We start from the raw sequence: 19296 nt of genomic DNA on the forward strand, positions 1-19296 counted from the left end.
ATATCATGAACGTGAGAATTTCCTTGTGTGCTTTGAATCTACAGTAGATGGATCTGTATCCATCTTTCTTCCCCTTCCATCTCAGTCAGACACGCTCTGGAGGGCAGGACTTTCAGAAGCGACTAAACAACAGCAGGTTACGTTTCTCTTGAGTATGCTTTAGCCCTGCCCGAAGGATCAGGACTGAAAAAAAGTCACTGCACCTTTTACTTCCTTTCTCTTTATTCTGCAAACAATTGTTTTGTGGATCAAAAAGGCACATGGACCCCTACCATACAAATATAAATTTGTACACAAAAAACTTTAAGGAGCTTTGACAAGTAATTTTTGAGGTAAGAAAATGAAAAATCCTGTTAAAGCCGATGGGAAATCTGCCATTGACTTCAACAGAGCCAGGATTTTCAACTGGATAACTGACATTTTTCAACAGACCACTCAGAAAACATTTGGTTTAACATAGAGATTATTAATTATTCAGTTTCCAATAACATGTTCTTTCCATGGAAGCGTTTATAATGGAAGCAGCATGATAAAATTTCAAATTAATCTAAGACTTGACACTAAATCAGCAGAATATAATATCTTAACATACATATATCACCTGGTCTTCTGTGGAAGTGCTTAATTATAGTTCTGTAAGTGACTTCAAATACAAAATTCCCAAAGCAACAGAATAGCTTCTAAGCTGGTGATAATGGCCACAGACAAGAAATCTGATGTTATTAAAAAGTAGTAAAGTCATTATGCAATATAATTATGAAGAGGCAAAGACTGCTTTTGTGAACTAATTGTGAATTAACAGCTGTTTTTTCTCGGAAAAGGAACCTAAGTCTTGCTGAAAGGCAGTAAAGTCCTTACGTAATTTCTGAAAATGGGAGTTGGGCTCCCAACCACTTGGTGACATGATCTCTAGGTCATTGCAGTGCCTTTGAGAATTCTACCCCAATCTAGATCTGAATCTGAGTTTCACTTTGGCACACAGCACTCCCTAGTCACTACATGTGCCTATAATTCTTACTCTCACACTATTAATGCATCTGGTAGAAATGCTTCCCTGTCAAATATAAAGCTGTCTCTCTCACTAAGCTTGGTGTGGCTGGCTGAAGTGCTAAACATCATGTTTAGCTGACAGAACTCTATGCCAAACTCAAATATTCAAGATAAAAAATAGTGGTTTAGAAATCTATATTGAAAATTCATTCACTTTCCCTCCAAAAGAATGATATTACAGGTGGTTTCTTGGATACTGGTTCTGAAGAAGTAAAAGCAAGTAAAAATACTTTTAACTGATGTTCTACATGCCTAATACAAAGCAAAACCAATACCAAGATTGCTATAAATTAGGTTTGTAATACCTAGGTTTTGGGTTTGGTTGGTTTTGTGTTTTTTTTTTTTTTTTTTTTTTTTTTATGTTCCCTATACATTTTTTTAATCCATCTAGAGGAAGCCTTCTAGAGGTAGGTTTGCTTTGGTTTGAAATACGCACCACAGTCAATCCCAAATCAAAATTGAGTAAAACCACAGAAGAACCCAAGAGTCAGTTTTAGACACTAGTAAACATTTCCTTAAAGACATGTTGTCAATATTTCTTTCCCAGACTCCCCCATTTGAAAGACCAGAGGCGAGGTTCTTTGTAACTCTCATCCTTTCTCAAGAGCTGTTGAAAAATAATTGAGTAGGAAAACATGCTACAGCGTGTGCATATGTGTACCCACTGTGGGTTACATTTTTGGCCAGAGAAGAACAACAGCAACCTTTCACATGGCCTCTCCACTAAAACCCTGGATTTTGGGAAGCTCTACCAAGATGACCTTGCTGGAAAAGGAATGACAGACCTTGCGGTCTGGAGTGAGAGGAAACTGACAGTGGCACCCTGCAAGGGTCAGCCCACTCCCAGGAAAACTCACATCAGTATTTAGAAGGTTTAGGATACGAGGAAGCCTTCTAATCCAAAATATGTCATATGGCTGAGCGCACAAAATTTTCCAGCTTGTAAGCTGGTCTACAGTATATAAAATCAAGGTATTAGATGTATGGGAAAACAGTTTCCAGTCAAGTATAAAATAATTTACAGTTGAAAGTCAACCTATGATTGAAACTTGCCCTCTAACTCTCATGCTATCTGAGGTAACTATACCTCCAAAGATCACAGCGCTTTGCACTTGGGAGTAAGCTGCTCAGAGCATACACATTTGTACAAGTCACAGGCTCCCTGGTGGAGTCATGTACCAAGTGATGCCTGTTGCTCTTTCATTCCCCTCTCCCTTATTACCTGCTGAGCTCTGTGAAACAGAATAATCGCACCATACCTGCTCTTACTGACACTGGAGAAGAGGACGCCTTCTTCTGTTGTATACTTTTTTTTTTTTTCCCCCTCCCCCCCTCTTTTGCCTTGCTGGTCAGGTTCTTTCTCTGTCTCGGTAGTCATTGCATACAAGCAAACACAAGCCAGATGGCTAAAACCATCAATCTGTGTTAAGATTTATGTTAGGAACACAGAGGTGAAAGGCTCTAAATACCGCTGCTAATCCCCAAAGCCATTAAACCGCCTCCTCCTTGTTGCTCACGCTTCTATTTGCATTCTTCTTCATGTTAGCACGCAGAGAGTCAACGCTGTACAAACACCTTTTATTTTTAACTGCGCGTGCATTGAAGAGCTCTTACATGAGAGCCAGCTCCACACTGCAGGAGGCTGCTGTTTCATCTGCATTCAGGGCCTGCACCCCAGGCTGCCGGCACTCCCCCAACAGCACTGCAGGCTGCTACCTCCTCCCTGCCGCCTTCTAACCTCTTCAGCTGCCTCGTCTTGCCCTTCAGGATTTGGTCCTTTTCTCAGCACTTTCTGCTGTTTCTCACTTTCCAGACGTTTGCCTATTTCCAGCCAACCCACGTGTCTCAGCCTGCTCCTTCTTGCAAGTGCAGCTCCACATACAGAACACAACCTGGGGAGGTGCTGGGAGGGCACCGTGGACCTGACCAAGTCCCGTCCGCAGCCTGCATGTGCAGGCACTGGCAGGCAGAGCAACAATACAGGCAGAGCTGTACAGCAACTTGAAGTGACAAGTTAGTGATCATGCTGTTGATGCCTCAAAAAAAGCCAAAACCAAAAGACAGAAAACCTTTCAGCACTGAGAGTTGCAGCTATCCTGTTAAGCTTATTTGCTATACAAAAATAGGTGTCCAGCTGAAAAATTTCCTGCCGTCCAGCATTTGCCTAGCAGGTATTCTGTGACCTGCCTGTACAGTTTCCACTAGAATAACAGGGGGGAGTGGGAGAGCAGTCTCGCAACACTGAGGAAAATGGATCCCAGTTTGGGGCAGCCTCTCAAAGCTTGCTCAAAGGAAAAGCTTCCTGTGTCCAATCTTGGAGTGGGCAGCAGTGTGGGCCAGGGTACCCCCCTGATGCAAGCTGTCTAAACTGTGATAATACCAGGTTTCCAGCAGCTGAAAAGACCAAGCGGGTTCTCACTCTCCGTATTTCCCCCTACCACACTTGTCTTTAAAAAACTTTGTTGCAGAGCTCCACCCACCTGTCTACATGATCATCTTAATATCCTTTGGGAGCTTTATAATCATGTGTCTCATGTCTATTTTCAATCTTTAGTGATTGAAAAATCACTTCTTTTTGATTGCTTACAACCACTGCTGCTACCTAACAGGAGCTTCACAATAGCGTACAGGCTCTATGTCCACCTCAACTTAAAAGAGTCAATGTTTCTGCAGCACAGTAAACCACACGAGAACACCCTAGGGTTTGGTGATGCCCAAACGTACATATGAGGCTTGCAATACCCTAGGGGTTCATAAGCTTTTTTGGTTGTTTTGATCCCTCCGATTCAATTTTCTACTGGGAGAATACAACAGACTGACCAATAGCACAGAAAAAGGGAATGTTTTCTTTGAGAAAAACCAGATTTAGAAATCTCTGCCAGATGAGATCAACCCAGGCCCGACTCTTCATACATCTTATAAAAAATTATACTCTCCATAAAGCTTTCCCTCATCCTCAGTGCTCCTAAGAAGAAGAAAAAAAAGAAAAAGATAAAACGAGAGGATCCTTAACAAAAAAGCATATTCTTCTACTTTGGAAGAAAAAGTAGGATGTCTTTTAGTTCTGAACATTTGTATCCTTTAATCGTGCAATCCTGCATACAGAGCAATAGATACTATATAAACCTCCACCCGATACTAAGCGAGTGTAATCAAAATTCTTAGTCTGATTATACAGAAACTTCCACCAATAGACTCTGTACATCCTGGCCTTACTGCAGCACCAGTGCAGTTTTTCTTCCTGTGTTGCTTAGTTACACCAGTCCCACAACACCGGAGTCTCACTGAATGTAAAATGTGTTTGTAGCTTTTGAAGCCATATCAAATAGAAATCCTTAGTACCAGCCTCTTAAGAAGTTAGGCATTGGTGATTTTTTTTTTTTTTGTCATCACATAGATGGTTTCTTTTATGTACCGTATCACTTGATCTGCTGTAAAATACACACATACCCATATGAGCCTCAGCTGCATATAAAGGCTATGCAGTAGCTGGTGTTCCCACTGTGAGTGAATTGGACAACATTGTTCCTGTGCAGGAAATGGTGCTCGCAGCCAGGATCAGATCTGGATTTGTATTTCCCTGATGCTTCTATCTCACACAAAAGGAATGAGGCACTCCTTGGGAAAATATACATCAGCTTTTAAAAAAGAACTTATTGCAAAATTTCCTTATTTCCTCCCTGCCTTAAAATACTGAAAACAACTGAGTTTTGTTTACACAAGTGCTAAAGTGGATTTCTCACCCACACGTATGCTAACGTAGTAGTCACACAGAAAAATGGTATGTTTTGCATGTGGTGACACATTTCTAAATACAAGCTTCTAACCAAATCTCATCAGTAACCTAAGGTACAGGCAATCAAATGAGACAACCCCAAATTTAACTGTGTCCTTTGCAATTAGAAGCACTTGAGCACATGAAGTGACTCAGTGTCAGTGACCAGAGAGGACAGGATATTTTTGAGCATGACATAACATACATTTGTAATGCTTTACAGGGGATGCCACGATATGCAACACAGCAGGAAGAAAAGATCCCTGATCAAAGATGTATTCCCATAAGATATTATACAGAAAAATCTTCTGCTTGTTCACCTTCTGGTGCCAGGCGTCCGTGTGTGAAGGACTGAGTACAGAACAAAACAGCAATACATTTCCCTCCCACTACCAGTCTCTCCCTGAGCCTAAGGTTACATATAGACCATCATGATTAATAGCCACTGTTGGACCAGTCCTCTGCTGGTTGAGCTAATCCTCCTTTTAACTGTATTTAAGACCTACAGACTCTGCAGCACCTCATAGCAAGCGTTCTTAGACCCTAGATAAGTGCTGGGTGAAAAACTACTTCCTTTTGCTTGTTTTCATCCTGACTCATCATTTCTGGGGACACCTTGCACTTCTTGCATTACAAAGGATGGTAAATAATTGCTCTATATTCACCTTCTAATTATCGTACTCCTCATCTTCCCTGTGCTCTCCCACGCTGCTAACACAGTCAGCAGCCTGGTCCTTGCATCTGCACAACCTCTGTGCCTTCAAGGGCATCCTCATTGCCTGCCACTTCACTGTTTCAACACAGTCCTTATGCAGGTGTGTCTCCCAGGAGCTGGACAGCTCAGGGATTTGGAGTGCATGGGCAAATACATAGAAACAGCCATTCCCCTGACTTCTGGATGGACCGTAGGCTCCATCGTAAGGCTCACAAAAGGAGAGAAAGAAAATGTCTACAAGATGCTGCTGGAGCAAAAAGGAGGAGGCTCCACTTAGCGAAGCAAAAGCTCTCGACAGCAGTGCTTTAATAGGTTATGGTCCCATTGTCTGCCCACACCCTGCTCCAAGCAGTGCCTTTGTTGCTATCAGGGATGAGAAAGCAATTTTCCAGACCCCACAGAGGACAGCATCACAAACCTTTGTCAAATCACGTACAACTAGGAGGATCCAAGCCCAAATTTTGAGGTGACTATACTTGCAACACATAGTCAAGGTGCAGAGCAATGCTCTGTCAGCAGTCAGTCAGAAGGGATCATACCAGGAAGTTTTATTCTGATTCAAACTGAAGCAGAAAACTGCCCATTAACTTTTTATTAGGTACCGGAAGCCCACCGCCATGCCAGAAGGTGCTAGGAACCCTCTCTTAGTCTGCATATCTCTTAAGACGGTGAAAACAGTATTTGAGCCATCAATTACATACTCTGCCTCCCAAGCACCACTCCTGAGCTGCTGCTTGTTCATCCTCCTGCACTACATTGAGGCGCTGGCAAAAGGGGCTAAGACAGACAACCCCAATGAGTGGTAGGACTGCCACAGTCATTGCCACAGCAAATGAAAACCAAAAGCCATAGAAAAAAATTGTTTCAGAGTTATACGAACACCTTTAGCTTTAATTATGTTGAGATTTTATGAGGTAAGTTGTTTCAGACACTTTGAAATGGACAGATATTTTAAGCATTATGGCTATATTAAACTTTTGGACGGAGAACAATTTTCACAGCATCCTATTTACATCGGAGTGTACTTTATCAGGATCTGTAAGTGCTGTAGAGAGAGAAAAGCCAACAAATCCTATTCTGGTTCACAGGCTCCTCCAGCTCCTCCATATGGGTAGTGCTTCCTTTGAAGCCTCCACTGCTGAGGGACAAGGAACCATCATGGGAAACAGCAGGGATGTGCTTCTCCCCAACTGTTTTGAAATAAGTCCTTCAGCAAGGGGTCTTGCAGAAGCCATCTAAGGATGACATCCTCCAATATAAAGACAGCCCAAAGGGATGCAGAGAGCATTTCGCACCCATGTGAAATTGTCAGTGTGCCACTGCTGCTCCAAACCCACTGCTGCCTTCCACCCACAGAAAAATCCTTACTCGTCTCTGCCTGAACACAAGACTCCCCTCCAGACTGGAAGTCTGTGGAGAACATTAAATGCTGGCATGGAGTCCAGAGCAGGCCAGATGGCTGCGAACGCATAAATACTGTGTGGTACCCTGATACGCACTCGATGGCTTGATACATAGGCCTGGAAAGGAAAGGGATGCATGGTCATGCCCAATCTCATTGCACATTCACTATCTGAAAAGCCAAGCAGGATCTCCAGGTGACAAGTCAGTTTCACAAGCCAGAGAAACCAGAGTCCCCTGAGTGTCCCAACACAACAGCAGTGACTGCAGCTCCATCAGAACTATGGCGTCAGGGAAGCGAGACTCGTTTCGCTTCTTCCAGCAAACAGGCCTGGATTGCAGGTGGTCCTGCTCACAACCAGGCCAGAGGCCAAAGACTGCGACACCACGTCCCACCCTGCTAACGCTGTGGCTGGTCACTCCGGCTCCGTCCCAGCTTCTGCCCAGACACAGATGTGTTCATGTACCAGCTGTCTGGACACAAATTCAGGCTCTGCGTCACCAGTAAGGACCCAGCCCATCTACAGTGCCTCGAAGGCTTTGTGAGAGAAAGCAGTGAAGAAAGGGACATGGTCTGACTGCCTCTAGTTTAAACCTGTGAAAACACAGGCAGTTGTCAGCTGTGAACATGACAACCTGAAAAATCTGAGACAGAAAAAGTAGCTGCAACCCAAACCTTCAGGATGGCCCTCATTGGCCTGGAGGAGGAAGCCAAAGGGATTTCAAACTCCCCCAAATCTTACTTCCTAACATCAGTTTCCAGGGGGGCTTTAAGCCCCAGTGGCCTTTGCATGCCTGCCTGAACCAGTCAGGAAAACCAAAGCCTCACGACTTACAAGGCAAATCACTACCCGGGTGAAATCTCGGATAAAGGATGCCGGGTACTTCCAGTAAACCACTTGGCACCTATCCACATAGTAAAATAAAACCCATGAAAAATATTTTGTGGAATACATTCAGGTGATGAATTAAGGAAACGAATCGGCTCATGAACACTGCAAATGCAAATAGATAGGCTAAATTTATCAAACAAATTACCCACTTGATACAGGATTACTTACTAAGGGCTAACTTATGATTCTTTTGCTCACACCGAGGATCACTTCAGCCCCAGTGAAGTCTGCCATATTACGTGGAGAGTGCGATGCTTCTCAATACCAGTACAGAAATTACAATCTCTGCTTAAGAGTTCACTCACGTATTAGTGCAGGGATCTGTCTTTTTAATACAAAGCTTTTCATTCAGCCATGTAGACAGTTTCAAATTTGATTCCAAGCCTGGTAGATCTCTTAACAATGAATTTCCTCTGCAATTGTAATATATTTGCACATTTATGCACAACTAGGATGCTATGCGTCCTCCTGAAGTAACAGAAGGATTAACATAGGACAGTAGCTCTTATCCATATGCTTTGGGTGGCGGGGACAGGGACACAGTGTTTTCGTCAACCAGTAAAAAAGCAGAAAATGCATTAGATGTCATAACCTGGAATAGAAGGAAGAGAAAGTTTTTTTCAAGACGAAGCAATTTCTCTCTCTTTTTCCTAACGCCAACTGATATGGCTCAGAAAAAATGAATAAGCTCTTGGGCTCAGCATCCTTTCATTAGCTCTGAAAGGACACAGAGTCTAAAAGCTTGCATCTTCCATCTATCAACCGGTCTAATAGAAGTGCAAACCTGTCCTCTCTCTAACAATTTTAGCAATGCTTTAGTGAAGTAATTTTGTTACTCTACTTAAAGTAGTAAGAATGTAATATAACCTTGAACGGTGCAGCTTCACAGTACGTACCCTTTATAGCATTATTTTTGTCTAAAGAACATTTTCAGAAAAATATATTCCCCTCTCCAATCCACTGACAAGTGGCAGATTTAGAAATACTTTAAGCATTACAATTTTAGATAAACCTTTCATAATATACAAGCCACCATGAAAAATAAGCATTTGCTAAAGGTCCTTACAAGATTATCTATCTGATATATTAAGTGGCTAGGTATACACAGTATACAGGAGAAGAAAAAAAAAGAAAGGTATTTTTGCCTCCAGCTAGCAACTATTTACAAATATGCTTAATTTTGGTCCTATGAATAGCATCCTAGAAGTACTTATCACTGCAAGGTAAATGTTGGTAAAACTGGCTTTTCGATGTGGACTGTTTTATTACCATTTCCTGGTCAGTCTTATAAATATATATATTTAGCAATAAAAGTGATGCTTAATATCTAGACTCCATTAGAATTCTGTTAGAAGAAACAATGCATTCCAAGAGAAAAAATGGTACAAGTATCAGTTCCTTTACCGGAAAACTCCCTCATAATACTAGTAGCAATGAATCCAGCGATGGAAGAACAACACATCTGAGACAGAACTGCAGGCAAGGATATTTTATTTGCCTGCAAGATATGTAGCAAGACATTCTCTCAGATTAAGCAGTGAGAATTTCCCAACGCAGCTGAAGGGCAAATCACTGGGCTACCTCATTCCACTAGGAGATAGGACTCAATTGGTAAAAAGAAAAAAAAACACATCAGTTTGTTACTATGTTAAAACAATGATCCATCTTAAGCACAGAAGGTTGGTTGGTCTACTGAAATAGTCTTCCACCCTCTTTTTCTACCAGGAAATACAAAACCTTCTCATCAAAACTCCAGCAGTTCAACAGAAAATTCTGTGTGGACCAGGGCCCTTTACTTTCTAAACCAGTGCTTTTCTGGACAGCCACTAACATGAAATCCTAAGTCTGAGTTAAAAATGAAGTGACGCTCCCCCTCAGAGCATGCTGGCTTGGGCTTGGGTTCTGCACAGGCGACCAATTACCAAGATTAAATCAGCAATACCGTGACAACAGGTCTCTTACTGAACAGCTCTGCTACACTCCTAAGATACGAAATTACTTAGAAGTCCGCCTCTTCCCCCTATATGTTTAAAGTTTGCAAATGACAAGGCTCTTGGCAGTTGTCTTAATATCAGTACTATTACTCGACTAATTTCTTTGGCATTCCACTTGCAAAATAGGCCTAATGATATGTTCAAGTAATGGAACAATTTCCCTGTATCTATATTCCACTTACTCTAATGCACTGAGGTGTAACTCTAGCTTCATTTCATTATCACTTGACTAGCTCAAGCACTCGGATGTCTTTTTGGATTTATTAATGCACCAGGTTTAAAGTAATAACTATTTATGTATATAACTCCATGAATATATTCTTCTTTCTAAGCGTTTTTGCCCACATCTATTAAAGTAGATATATTTCATAATGTTTCTGAATGTGAGACAGACTTTAAAAATGTCTTGATGTTCTTTCGCAAAGCTTAAAGCAGTATCTCAGTGTTATTTCTCCTGTGAGTGTTCGGATAGTGTCCTATCAATATAAATTTAGGGTAAGTCTATCCTTGAAGACTTTCATTTCGGCACATTAATAGATTCTCTTAAAACCAAAACAAACTCACCAGTTTTGGCAATTCCTTCCACAGTCTAAATGTTGGGCATTTATTGCCAAAGGTAGAGACAGTTGCTAATTCCTTGACACAGAGACACATTGACTAGGTCCTCTGTGCAAGAAACCAGTGCTGCAGAGAGATGGAATATCTCTGCAGTTGGAGAGCCTGCTGATAACTTGTCAAAGTCTACTGCAGTAAATGCAGATGGCAATTCACAGGAGACCAGAAAAAAGGTAAAACCAGCAGACATGATGGTCATCTGGTGATCACCATCCAGACCATCAGCTGATGTTCTCACCAAAAGGCTATAGGCAATTTAGGATGGGGCTGACTTCAACTGACACCTGTTGAAGTGCTGGTACCCTGCAGAAAAGTGTCGATTCAAGATGGCAAAGAAAGCCTGAGACTGTATATTAATTGTTAGGGCACTCCTCCAGCAGAGAGACCCAATACTGATCATTTCTCCAGGGACACTAATGGAGAGTCATTTGGGTAGCATGTATCTTTCCTGGTTTTCCCTGTTTCCTCGCAAGTTGACGATCTGACTCTTATAAGGACATACCAAATGTCCGTGGTGATAGAAGACATTAAAATCAGATCTCCCAAATCACTCGCTACTGACCTAACCACGGGCAAACCTTCACTGAAGTCAGGGATAAAATTTTAGATGTTAAACTTGTTCCTTTTAAAGCTCCAGCTCACCAGCTAGTAGGTGCTCAGGTCTTTCTGAAAACTAGCATTATTAAGGCGTATCAAAACTGATATTCAGAATCATTATTTATGAGAAACTGCAGTGGGGAGCCTATGAAAATGGGTCCTAAGATCTCTTAGTAATCTATACCAAATTGTGGCTGCTGAGAACTAAAACATTTTCTCTGGACAGCTGTCTGCGTAAGTACAGGATGAACCTTTTGCATAGTCACATACCAGCAAAACACTGGATTTGCTGTGCCTTAGAGGGTCCCCACCACAGCCACCTCTCTGTGGTCACGTATGAAATTCCCAGTTTTAGTCTGAGAAAACAAAAAACCTGTAAAAACTTTCCACACATCAGAATAAACACACTTTTAAAACTGTGGTACAACATAACGTGGTGTAATGCAATGATAAGTCTTTATATAACATGACACCCAACCATACAGGCTCTCTGTAGACAGAGTTTTGTTAAACAAACTCCCGTTTTGAACACCCCACCCCCCACCCTCAAGGAAACAAATATCCCACCTTCCTCTCTTTTCCCCTTCGGGCTTGCCGTGCTTCAGCTCTGAAGCATCTTCTTGCCTCTCAGGCTTTCAAACCCAAGTGGGGTTTGCATTTATAACAATACCAGGCTGAAATCCAATTACTTCCATTTCAAATTTCAATTTCAAATTCAATAGAAAAATTTCAAAGACCTTAACGATGAAGGTGAGTCTTACTACTCTAATCTGTTGACAAATTGACACTGTAGTGTAGTCCCCCTTAATCTGAAGGGCAGGGACAAAGCCAGCGACAGTAGGCAGGGTACTGCCACTTTATTCTCAGTGTTGGGGTACACTGCCAAAAAAAAATTAAAAAAATCACATAATGAATGGTTTAGACATGCAGTCTTTGCAGTGCATGTTCTATGTGCTCCAGACAAAAATATTATTAAGCAGTTAGACACCACTCTATGCTACCTGAATAATTCAATAGGTCTTTAAGTTTCAGCTGCCAATCACTGCAAACTGGAGATTACAAAGCCGTCTACAAAAAGCTTTGTTCTAGTGAGATGAGACAGAAACATCACACTTTCCATACTACCAGCCAAAGCAAAAGGAAAAAAACACTTTGGCTACTGTGACAACACGGTCCTGTAGAATTAGCAGATACTCACAACACACCAAAGCTCTGCTTCCTATTACTCAAAGGCCCTTTCCACCAGACAGACAGCGTGGGGAGTATTTAAGTGACTGCCACTTCTGAAGTGGGTGATAAAACAAAATACTAAAATCTGGATCTTGTCACATATAGTAGGACTGATGCCATAGAAAACAAAATAAAACGGGAGAAGGTTAGGGTTGATAAAAATACTGAACACAGATTTCTAATGATGTATGATAAAAATAAATTACAGGCATATGGGGGAGGGGGATTAACAAATTTACTATCCACCAGGTTTTCTTAAATTCTAGAAAGTAACCTCCTGTGTGAAATGTGAGATGAATGGCTAACATTTCCCAAGTGCTCCGGCGAGAGCCATCTTTCTCCCATTCATTCTTGCAGAGGGACAGCTCAGGTTTAAAGTTCTTGTTCAGACACAGTTGGGCTCTAACCCCTGAGGTATCTTTTCAGACCCAGAGAAACCCTACCAGCATCATTATTGAAAGAGCAAAGCATGTACAAAGTGCATGGAAAAGCAATATACACTAGAAGCTATATACATTAGTACAAATCATTTTCTTCTGAGTCAAGAGAGCCAACGCCATGCACCGGGTTTCAGGAGGAGATACAGATACAGCAGAGAATGAAGAAACTACTGTACCGAGCATACAAAAGCAGGCCTTGATTTTCCAAAAGCAGTATCACAAATAGTTTTGCCAGTTCACACATTTTAAATGTATGCATTTTTCCAGGATCAGAGCCTGTATGTGCAGCTGATCTTTAAAGAAAGTTCACATTTTAATGTTTAGCTTCAGCAGGGAAAGAAGAAAGGACACCAACTGTTGTCTTTTTGCTGCATCATTTTTAAAAATCAGATGGCACTTGATTACTATACCTACCTAGAGGGAAAAACTCGCCCATTTTCTTCTTGAATATTTTGTAGTCAACCTCCAAAAAGACGCAGAAGATGATACGATCCACCTGTAAGAAACAAAATTATCCACAGTGAAATGATCCCAATCATAAACATTGGAAATAATAGTTAATAAAACCAAAGAAACTTCTAAGCCAACACACTTTTATGCTCCAGGCAAGCAAGAAAACATCACCAGGATGCATGTTTTGACTTTATTGTGCATCTGTGTTGTAATTTTAAAAATAACATTTGCAATCACAGCTCACAACTGTATTCTTTGTTAACTGCCTCCTGTTTATGCAAACCACTCTTGAGCACAGTATAAATGACTTTTGGCATTCTAGATGAGTACTGGGATGCAATGTTTGATGAAAGAGTCACATGGGGAGCTTCTAATAAGCATATAAAAGAGTAAATGGGTAAGCAAAGAGCTCTTTTTCCACTCCTTGTCCGACAAACCTATTTGCAAAACCATTTAGTATTTTAAAATGGCTTTAAAAGGTTTCATGTGGTTTTAATTTACATGAAACCACTTATTCTTGCTATAATGCCAGCAGAATGCAGCAAAAACAAAAGCTGATTAGATGACAGGTAGCACATGGGGTAAATAAAACATTTAATATGCCATCTACTTAGCAAGGCTGAGCATATCAATGAAACCACAGCCCATAATGTATGCGCCACCCACCAACGATTTCAAATAAATTGTTTGGGAGATCATTGAATGTGAAAAGCTTTTCTAAACGAGGCCAAAAAAAAAAAGCCAAACAAAATAAGAAACAAACAGAATTCCAAAGCCTTTAAGACTGAAAAACACCCATACTGGACTTCACTCTAGCCTTGCTATTTCTTTGTTTTATCTGCTTGAATAGCCCAGCACAAATTGCCCCTGCAGCCAAACCCCGGCTCCAGGAGGGAGCTGTGGAAGTCAAAAAGACCCTCCCCATGGCTGAGCTGAGGGATCTGCAACCCAGTAATCAAATTTGTCTCTGTAGTGCATGAGAGCTTAACCAGAAAGGGTTGAAGACCAAGCAACAGGAAATTCAGCATCTTGGCTGGCATTATACTGTCCTCGTGTCTCCATGGGCAATCAGCCGATCTGTCGTAGCAGAGCTCCTCAAGAGTGCCTCTGCACATGCTAGAAAAAGCACCAGCCCCCCCCCCCGCAGGGAAACTGGCGGAAGGAATGCTCTCAAAAAAAAATGCCTTCTTTCCCTTATTTTCAGTAGAAAATGCTGTCCTTTTGCTACAGCTGCTCTTCGAAGCAAAGTACAAGTCTAGGCTTCAAAGATACCATTATGCTGAGCAGCTCAGCTCAGGACATCATTTTAGAGCTCATTTTGAAGCAGCCTGGTAGAATACAGAAAGGAATGGGAGCAGGCAATAATCGGTTACGCTGGAAAATGCTAGGAGCTGCTAACAAGGACATCTCTGAATCAAAGCTGACTACAAAACCTGAAAAAGCAAAATAGGTAGGAAATACTAGACTGAAGGTAGAGGTTATGTGGGCGTTAAGGAAGAAAGAGGCTTGTAAGCAGGAGAGAAACCAGCAGGGCAGAACTTGGGTGGACGCTGCCTCCCATGGAAGCATATTGGCAGATTTATATAAGCAAGAGAACTGCCTGTTGCTGTCTGCTCATATGACGTTCACAGAAACAAGCTGTTCTGTGCATCCCTCGTAAACAAACCAGGCTAAACCTTAAAAATATGCTGGACTGTGTCATCAGCTACTCTTCACAAAGAATACAATAACCCAATTACTGGTGAAATGCTCAAGACAAAAAGCCATACTCATCCGTGTACTCACAAATTTGTAACATAAAGCACTGGTGGCAAGAGGTGCCACGTTTTACCTACATGAGAATTCCCACCTAAGTAAAGTTGTGTGTTTTCAGGAAGGAAGCTTTAGACAGTGAATGTTTAAATTATACTTAGTGTGAAAATGGGTTTAAGATAGGTGAGGCTAGATTGTCATCTTCTATCTCTGCCTCCTGAGCAGAGCAGATATTCAAGTATTACAGTGATAAGCCCAACACGTGAATCAGGACAGACAAAAGAGCAAGGATGGAAATTTATAAACCAAAGGAGGAATGATATTCCTCCGCAGAGAAGCTCTGAGTTGTCTTAGTCTCTCTATAGTCTCATATTCTCTGCTGTAAATACTACAGACTTTCTCTTCACTTTACATAGTTCAACTTCTTGAGGTGTTCCCTTTACTTTTATTTATTCTGTACAGTTGAAAATGATAAAACTTCCGCAATCCTGAGAATTTCTCCTACTTCTAATATAATTCCGTAATTTAAAGATAGGGAATCTCTCTAGTAACGGCAGACTATTTCAAAATTTCTAGCCTCCTGACTGTATACATCCTATATATAAACCTGTTCAATTTCTTCTTCGTGTGAGAAAAAGTGCTCTATTTTTAAGTATGCATAAGATATTGTGATGACAGCTGAAATCCTGTGTTTATCTGATTGAATGGCATGTGTTGGCAGATAGTAAATCTGAAATTAAACCATATTCTATCATCCTGCCAGTCACTGACTATTTTATCTAACATCCCCAGCTAAAATAACTTGAAATTAGGTACAGAAAGTAACCCTTGTCCTCACTGTTCCCATTCCAGCTACAATAAGGAAAGGTTTAATCCAAGTGACTACAGACCTGCCTTGCCTGCTGGCTCACAAAAGCTCAGCAGGCCTTTTGGGATGCACACTTATGAAAGCTGCTCCTTATTCAAAGAGGAAATCTCTCGTCTCATGTGGCTAGGAAATGCCAACTCGATTAGTCTTTTTATGCTGCCCCTTTACAGAGGGCAGGGACTGACCCCCAGGGACTGCCCAGAGCACGCCCAGGCAGCCCCCAGCACCTTTTGTAGGTGCACAGCTCCTCCACAGCTGACCAAGCACCACTCAACTGCAGAAGAAGTTTAAAGGAGCTGCAAGTTAAAGCTCATCCCTGATTGACAGATCTTTTTTGGAGGCCGGTATTAAAATCAACCAACCCCTGTCAGAACCCGATTAAATTCTGCTCGCTTCACAGCTATGAATAGGTGGATCAAAGAACCCCAAAATTAAGAGCACTGCAACACAGGAAGAAGGGAGTTAAATTGTGTGAGCTGTTCACTTATTAAGCAGCTTCACAGCTCAAGGCTGTGAGTATATATTTTTTTAAAAAAATATGTATTTATTACATTTATCTCTTGGGTCCTGCTCTCCTTGCCAGGCTCCCTTTAATTTTGAGGACACCTTCCCTTTGGTTTTGTTAGCTGCACCTGATAAGGATCAGTAAACTTCTAGGGCTCTTCATGGCTCACAGGGCTCAAGCTGTTTTTCAGTGGAACGGACCCAGAGTCAGTCATTAATGCCAGGATTTTCCAAGGATACGGCCAGATCTCATGAACTGAAAACCCCTCCGCTGGGTATAAAAGCCCTGTTGGTCTTAATGGCAGCAGCACTGATCTTAATACAAAGAAGCTAGCAAAAAAATTCCCTCCTGTTTTATGTTCGATGACGTTTGATTTGTTTATTTGCTTTTTCCGCAGTGAATGTGAGAGCATTTTGCATCTAGTGAGTTTTAAGTTTATCAGTGGGTTAATGCACCCTGGGTTAGCTCACTCATAGACCACTAATGAAGCAGGCAGGTGCTCAGGGACTGCACCATCACCGCAGCATGGGAACGATGAAAAGCTGCCAAGGGTCTCACCAACCACACGGCAGAGCTGGAAGCTGCACCCCTCTGCGGCAGCTGAGCTCCACCGCCATGCAGACACCACCAACTAGAGACAGCTCTGCCCACAGAAGGCAAGCAGAGCAAGATGGGCACACACTGCTTGAAGAGATGACTGCAAGCCTCGCCACATCCAAGGCTACAATAAACCAAGAGTCTGCTGATGCTTTCTGGCAACTTTCTACTCTTTTTTTTTAATGGATTCTTAGAGAAGAAAAGAAGCCCTGCCTTTGCTAGCAAAGCAAAAGCACACACCAAGTTCCCTAAAGGACCCTTCCCTCTACCGCAGCATGCGGGAGGACACTCCCCTGCTTACATGCACATCGGTGTGTGCAGCCACTGACATAGGAGTTTATACTCTACAGCTGTACCTATACATAGTTTAGGATCCAAAATATCTCTGGTTTTATCTCTTCTCTTCTACTGTGGCCTCTGGCAGGTTTTCCTGATTCCTCTGACTTAATTCCCCTATCTGTTTAGGGAACACTTATACTTAGTCATGCACTTACACATCACTACAAAGAGGTATTGCCAGGCACAATCCCCGGGATATGCCAAATGTTGTCATACATATAGCTGTATATATACCCAGGTGCCAAGCTGTATATATCAGCACAGTTTTGAAGCAGAAAAATGATCAAAAGACATTCTAGACTATCTAATCAGAGTTTCCGTGTCATTGCCACCTTGCATCCTAACAAAACAACAGCTCGCAACGAAAATAAACCCAACTGCATTTCAGCACTCCAATGTATTTTATGCATATCCCCGTACCAAGACATTTACCCAGCAGGCAGTGACTGCTTTTTATTATATGTGACAATAAGTTTCATCATAATTTAAATCGTGCCAGAAAATACACAATAGAAAAACAATGTTGACTTGTAAGAAATGTTTCACAATCCCAAATCAAATTAATGGTAGCAAACCACAAAAAGAATGAAGCAGCGTTCTGCTTTTTGTGCGCGTAGCAAATCCCTTTTATGAAATGCCCTTGGCTGATCCCACCAGACCTATTGTAAGGTGATGGTGAACTCCAGAAGCTTGCTGTAACATTTTTAGTTTATCATTCTTTGGACTGAATTCAAAACCCAGTGAAGCCAAACAGAGGCTCTTATTGACTTCAGCGTGGTCGGATCGGCACCTGTACTCCATAGGACCAGAAATAACATTTGCCTTCTTAAGAATTAAAGTTCTGATATTCAAATTTCATTACACAAAATCCTCAGACACTTTCTCAAACATACCCTTAACAGTCACTGTTCAGAGCTGCCTGTACCCATTAAGACCCGTTGACTACAATGTCTGTAAGGAAGAAGCCCCAAACCTTCAATAGTGCTGCAATCCCACATTTTCCCTGTGCTCGCACCACAGCTGCTCGGGCATGCCTGTTGGCTTTTATTCCCTGACAAGACTTCCCTTGTAGGGACCAGTGGGAACAAAGCCACCTAAGTCAGGTTTCCAAGGCAGGCTCTCGTGGAATTAAAATCTGAGTTGTGGGAGGCACAGAATAAGGAGGAAGAGATCTTTAATGCACCACAGCATCAAGTTACAAGAGTCCTAGCTGGTCCCTGCACACTGTGTAAAATTTCTTCTATTTCTGTGGCAAGGGCTCAGTTTGCTGTTCTGAAGTCTACATCTCTCTGACTTATCTTCAGGGAACCCCTTTTCCCATCTCTTTCTTTTCTGGTTTTCTGACAGAGTTCCTCCCTGCCCAGGACCAAGCTGACACATTGAACTGACTGCATGCAGAGGTACACTTCAAAGACACCAACATCTGTTTCTGCCCCCTTAAAGTACTCTAAGTGATGCTCTTGATGCTGACAGTCTCCCCTTCAGCCTACCCTTTGCCCAACCTGATCCTCTGATAATCCTATTGCAACCAACTAACAGATGGAAATACCAGCTTTGTAAAATAACACAGGCATCTGCCATATCCCTGGCAGCAGCTGTGATCCACTTTGCCAGAGGCACTGCCTTTCCTCAACACCAAGCACATCTGGCCAGCTGTCCAGCTAGCAATCTGCCCAACCAGAAAAAAAGAGCAGAGAGAACTGCATCCCACTTGGAAAGGAGCAGCGGTCGAGGCCAGAAGTTTTCACACACGCCTTCCAAAGGGGAATGCTTCAGGCCCTATAAAACCTACTCATTTTGTAGCACCATAAATTAAAATTCACCCTCCTGGTATTATTACTAATTTCACAGAACCCATTAAAGCATAGAGCCTAGCTGACTGTCTGCTCCTTTCAGCATGACATCATGGTCTATAATTGCAGAATTACTCTCCAAAAGAACTTCAGTCAAGTATTTATGGCAAATACAAAGCTTTGGTGCCGCTTCCATCTTCATAACAAGATTTAAGTGGGGCAGAGGTGTCAGACTGGCGATACGGTGAATTTGACAATCAACGAACTGTGTGATGATGT

General features: G+C 42.0%; 1 protein-coding gene across 3 annotated transcripts in view; it reads right to left on the bottom strand.

Annotated features, from left to right (window-relative positions):
• Positions 1 to 19296, bottom strand: part of MACROD2 (mono-ADP ribosylhydrolase 2) — an 892508-nt gene that overhangs the window by 77080 nt on the left and 796132 nt on the right. For all 3 annotated transcript variants that reach the window (XM_056357738.1, XM_056357737.1, XM_056357736.1), the window contains exon 9: positions 13125 to 13206. In XM_056357738.1, coding sequence (XP_056213713.1) covers positions 13125 to 13206 — 82 coding nt within the window. The remainder of the gene's footprint in view (positions 1 to 13124; positions 13207 to 19296) is intronic.

Source organism: Falco biarmicus, chromosome 12 (genome assembly GCF_023638135.1).
Source record: "Falco biarmicus isolate bFalBia1 chromosome 12, bFalBia1.pri, whole genome shotgun sequence".
Lineage (NCBI taxonomy): Eukaryota > Metazoa > Chordata > Aves > Falconiformes > Falconidae > Falco > Falco biarmicus.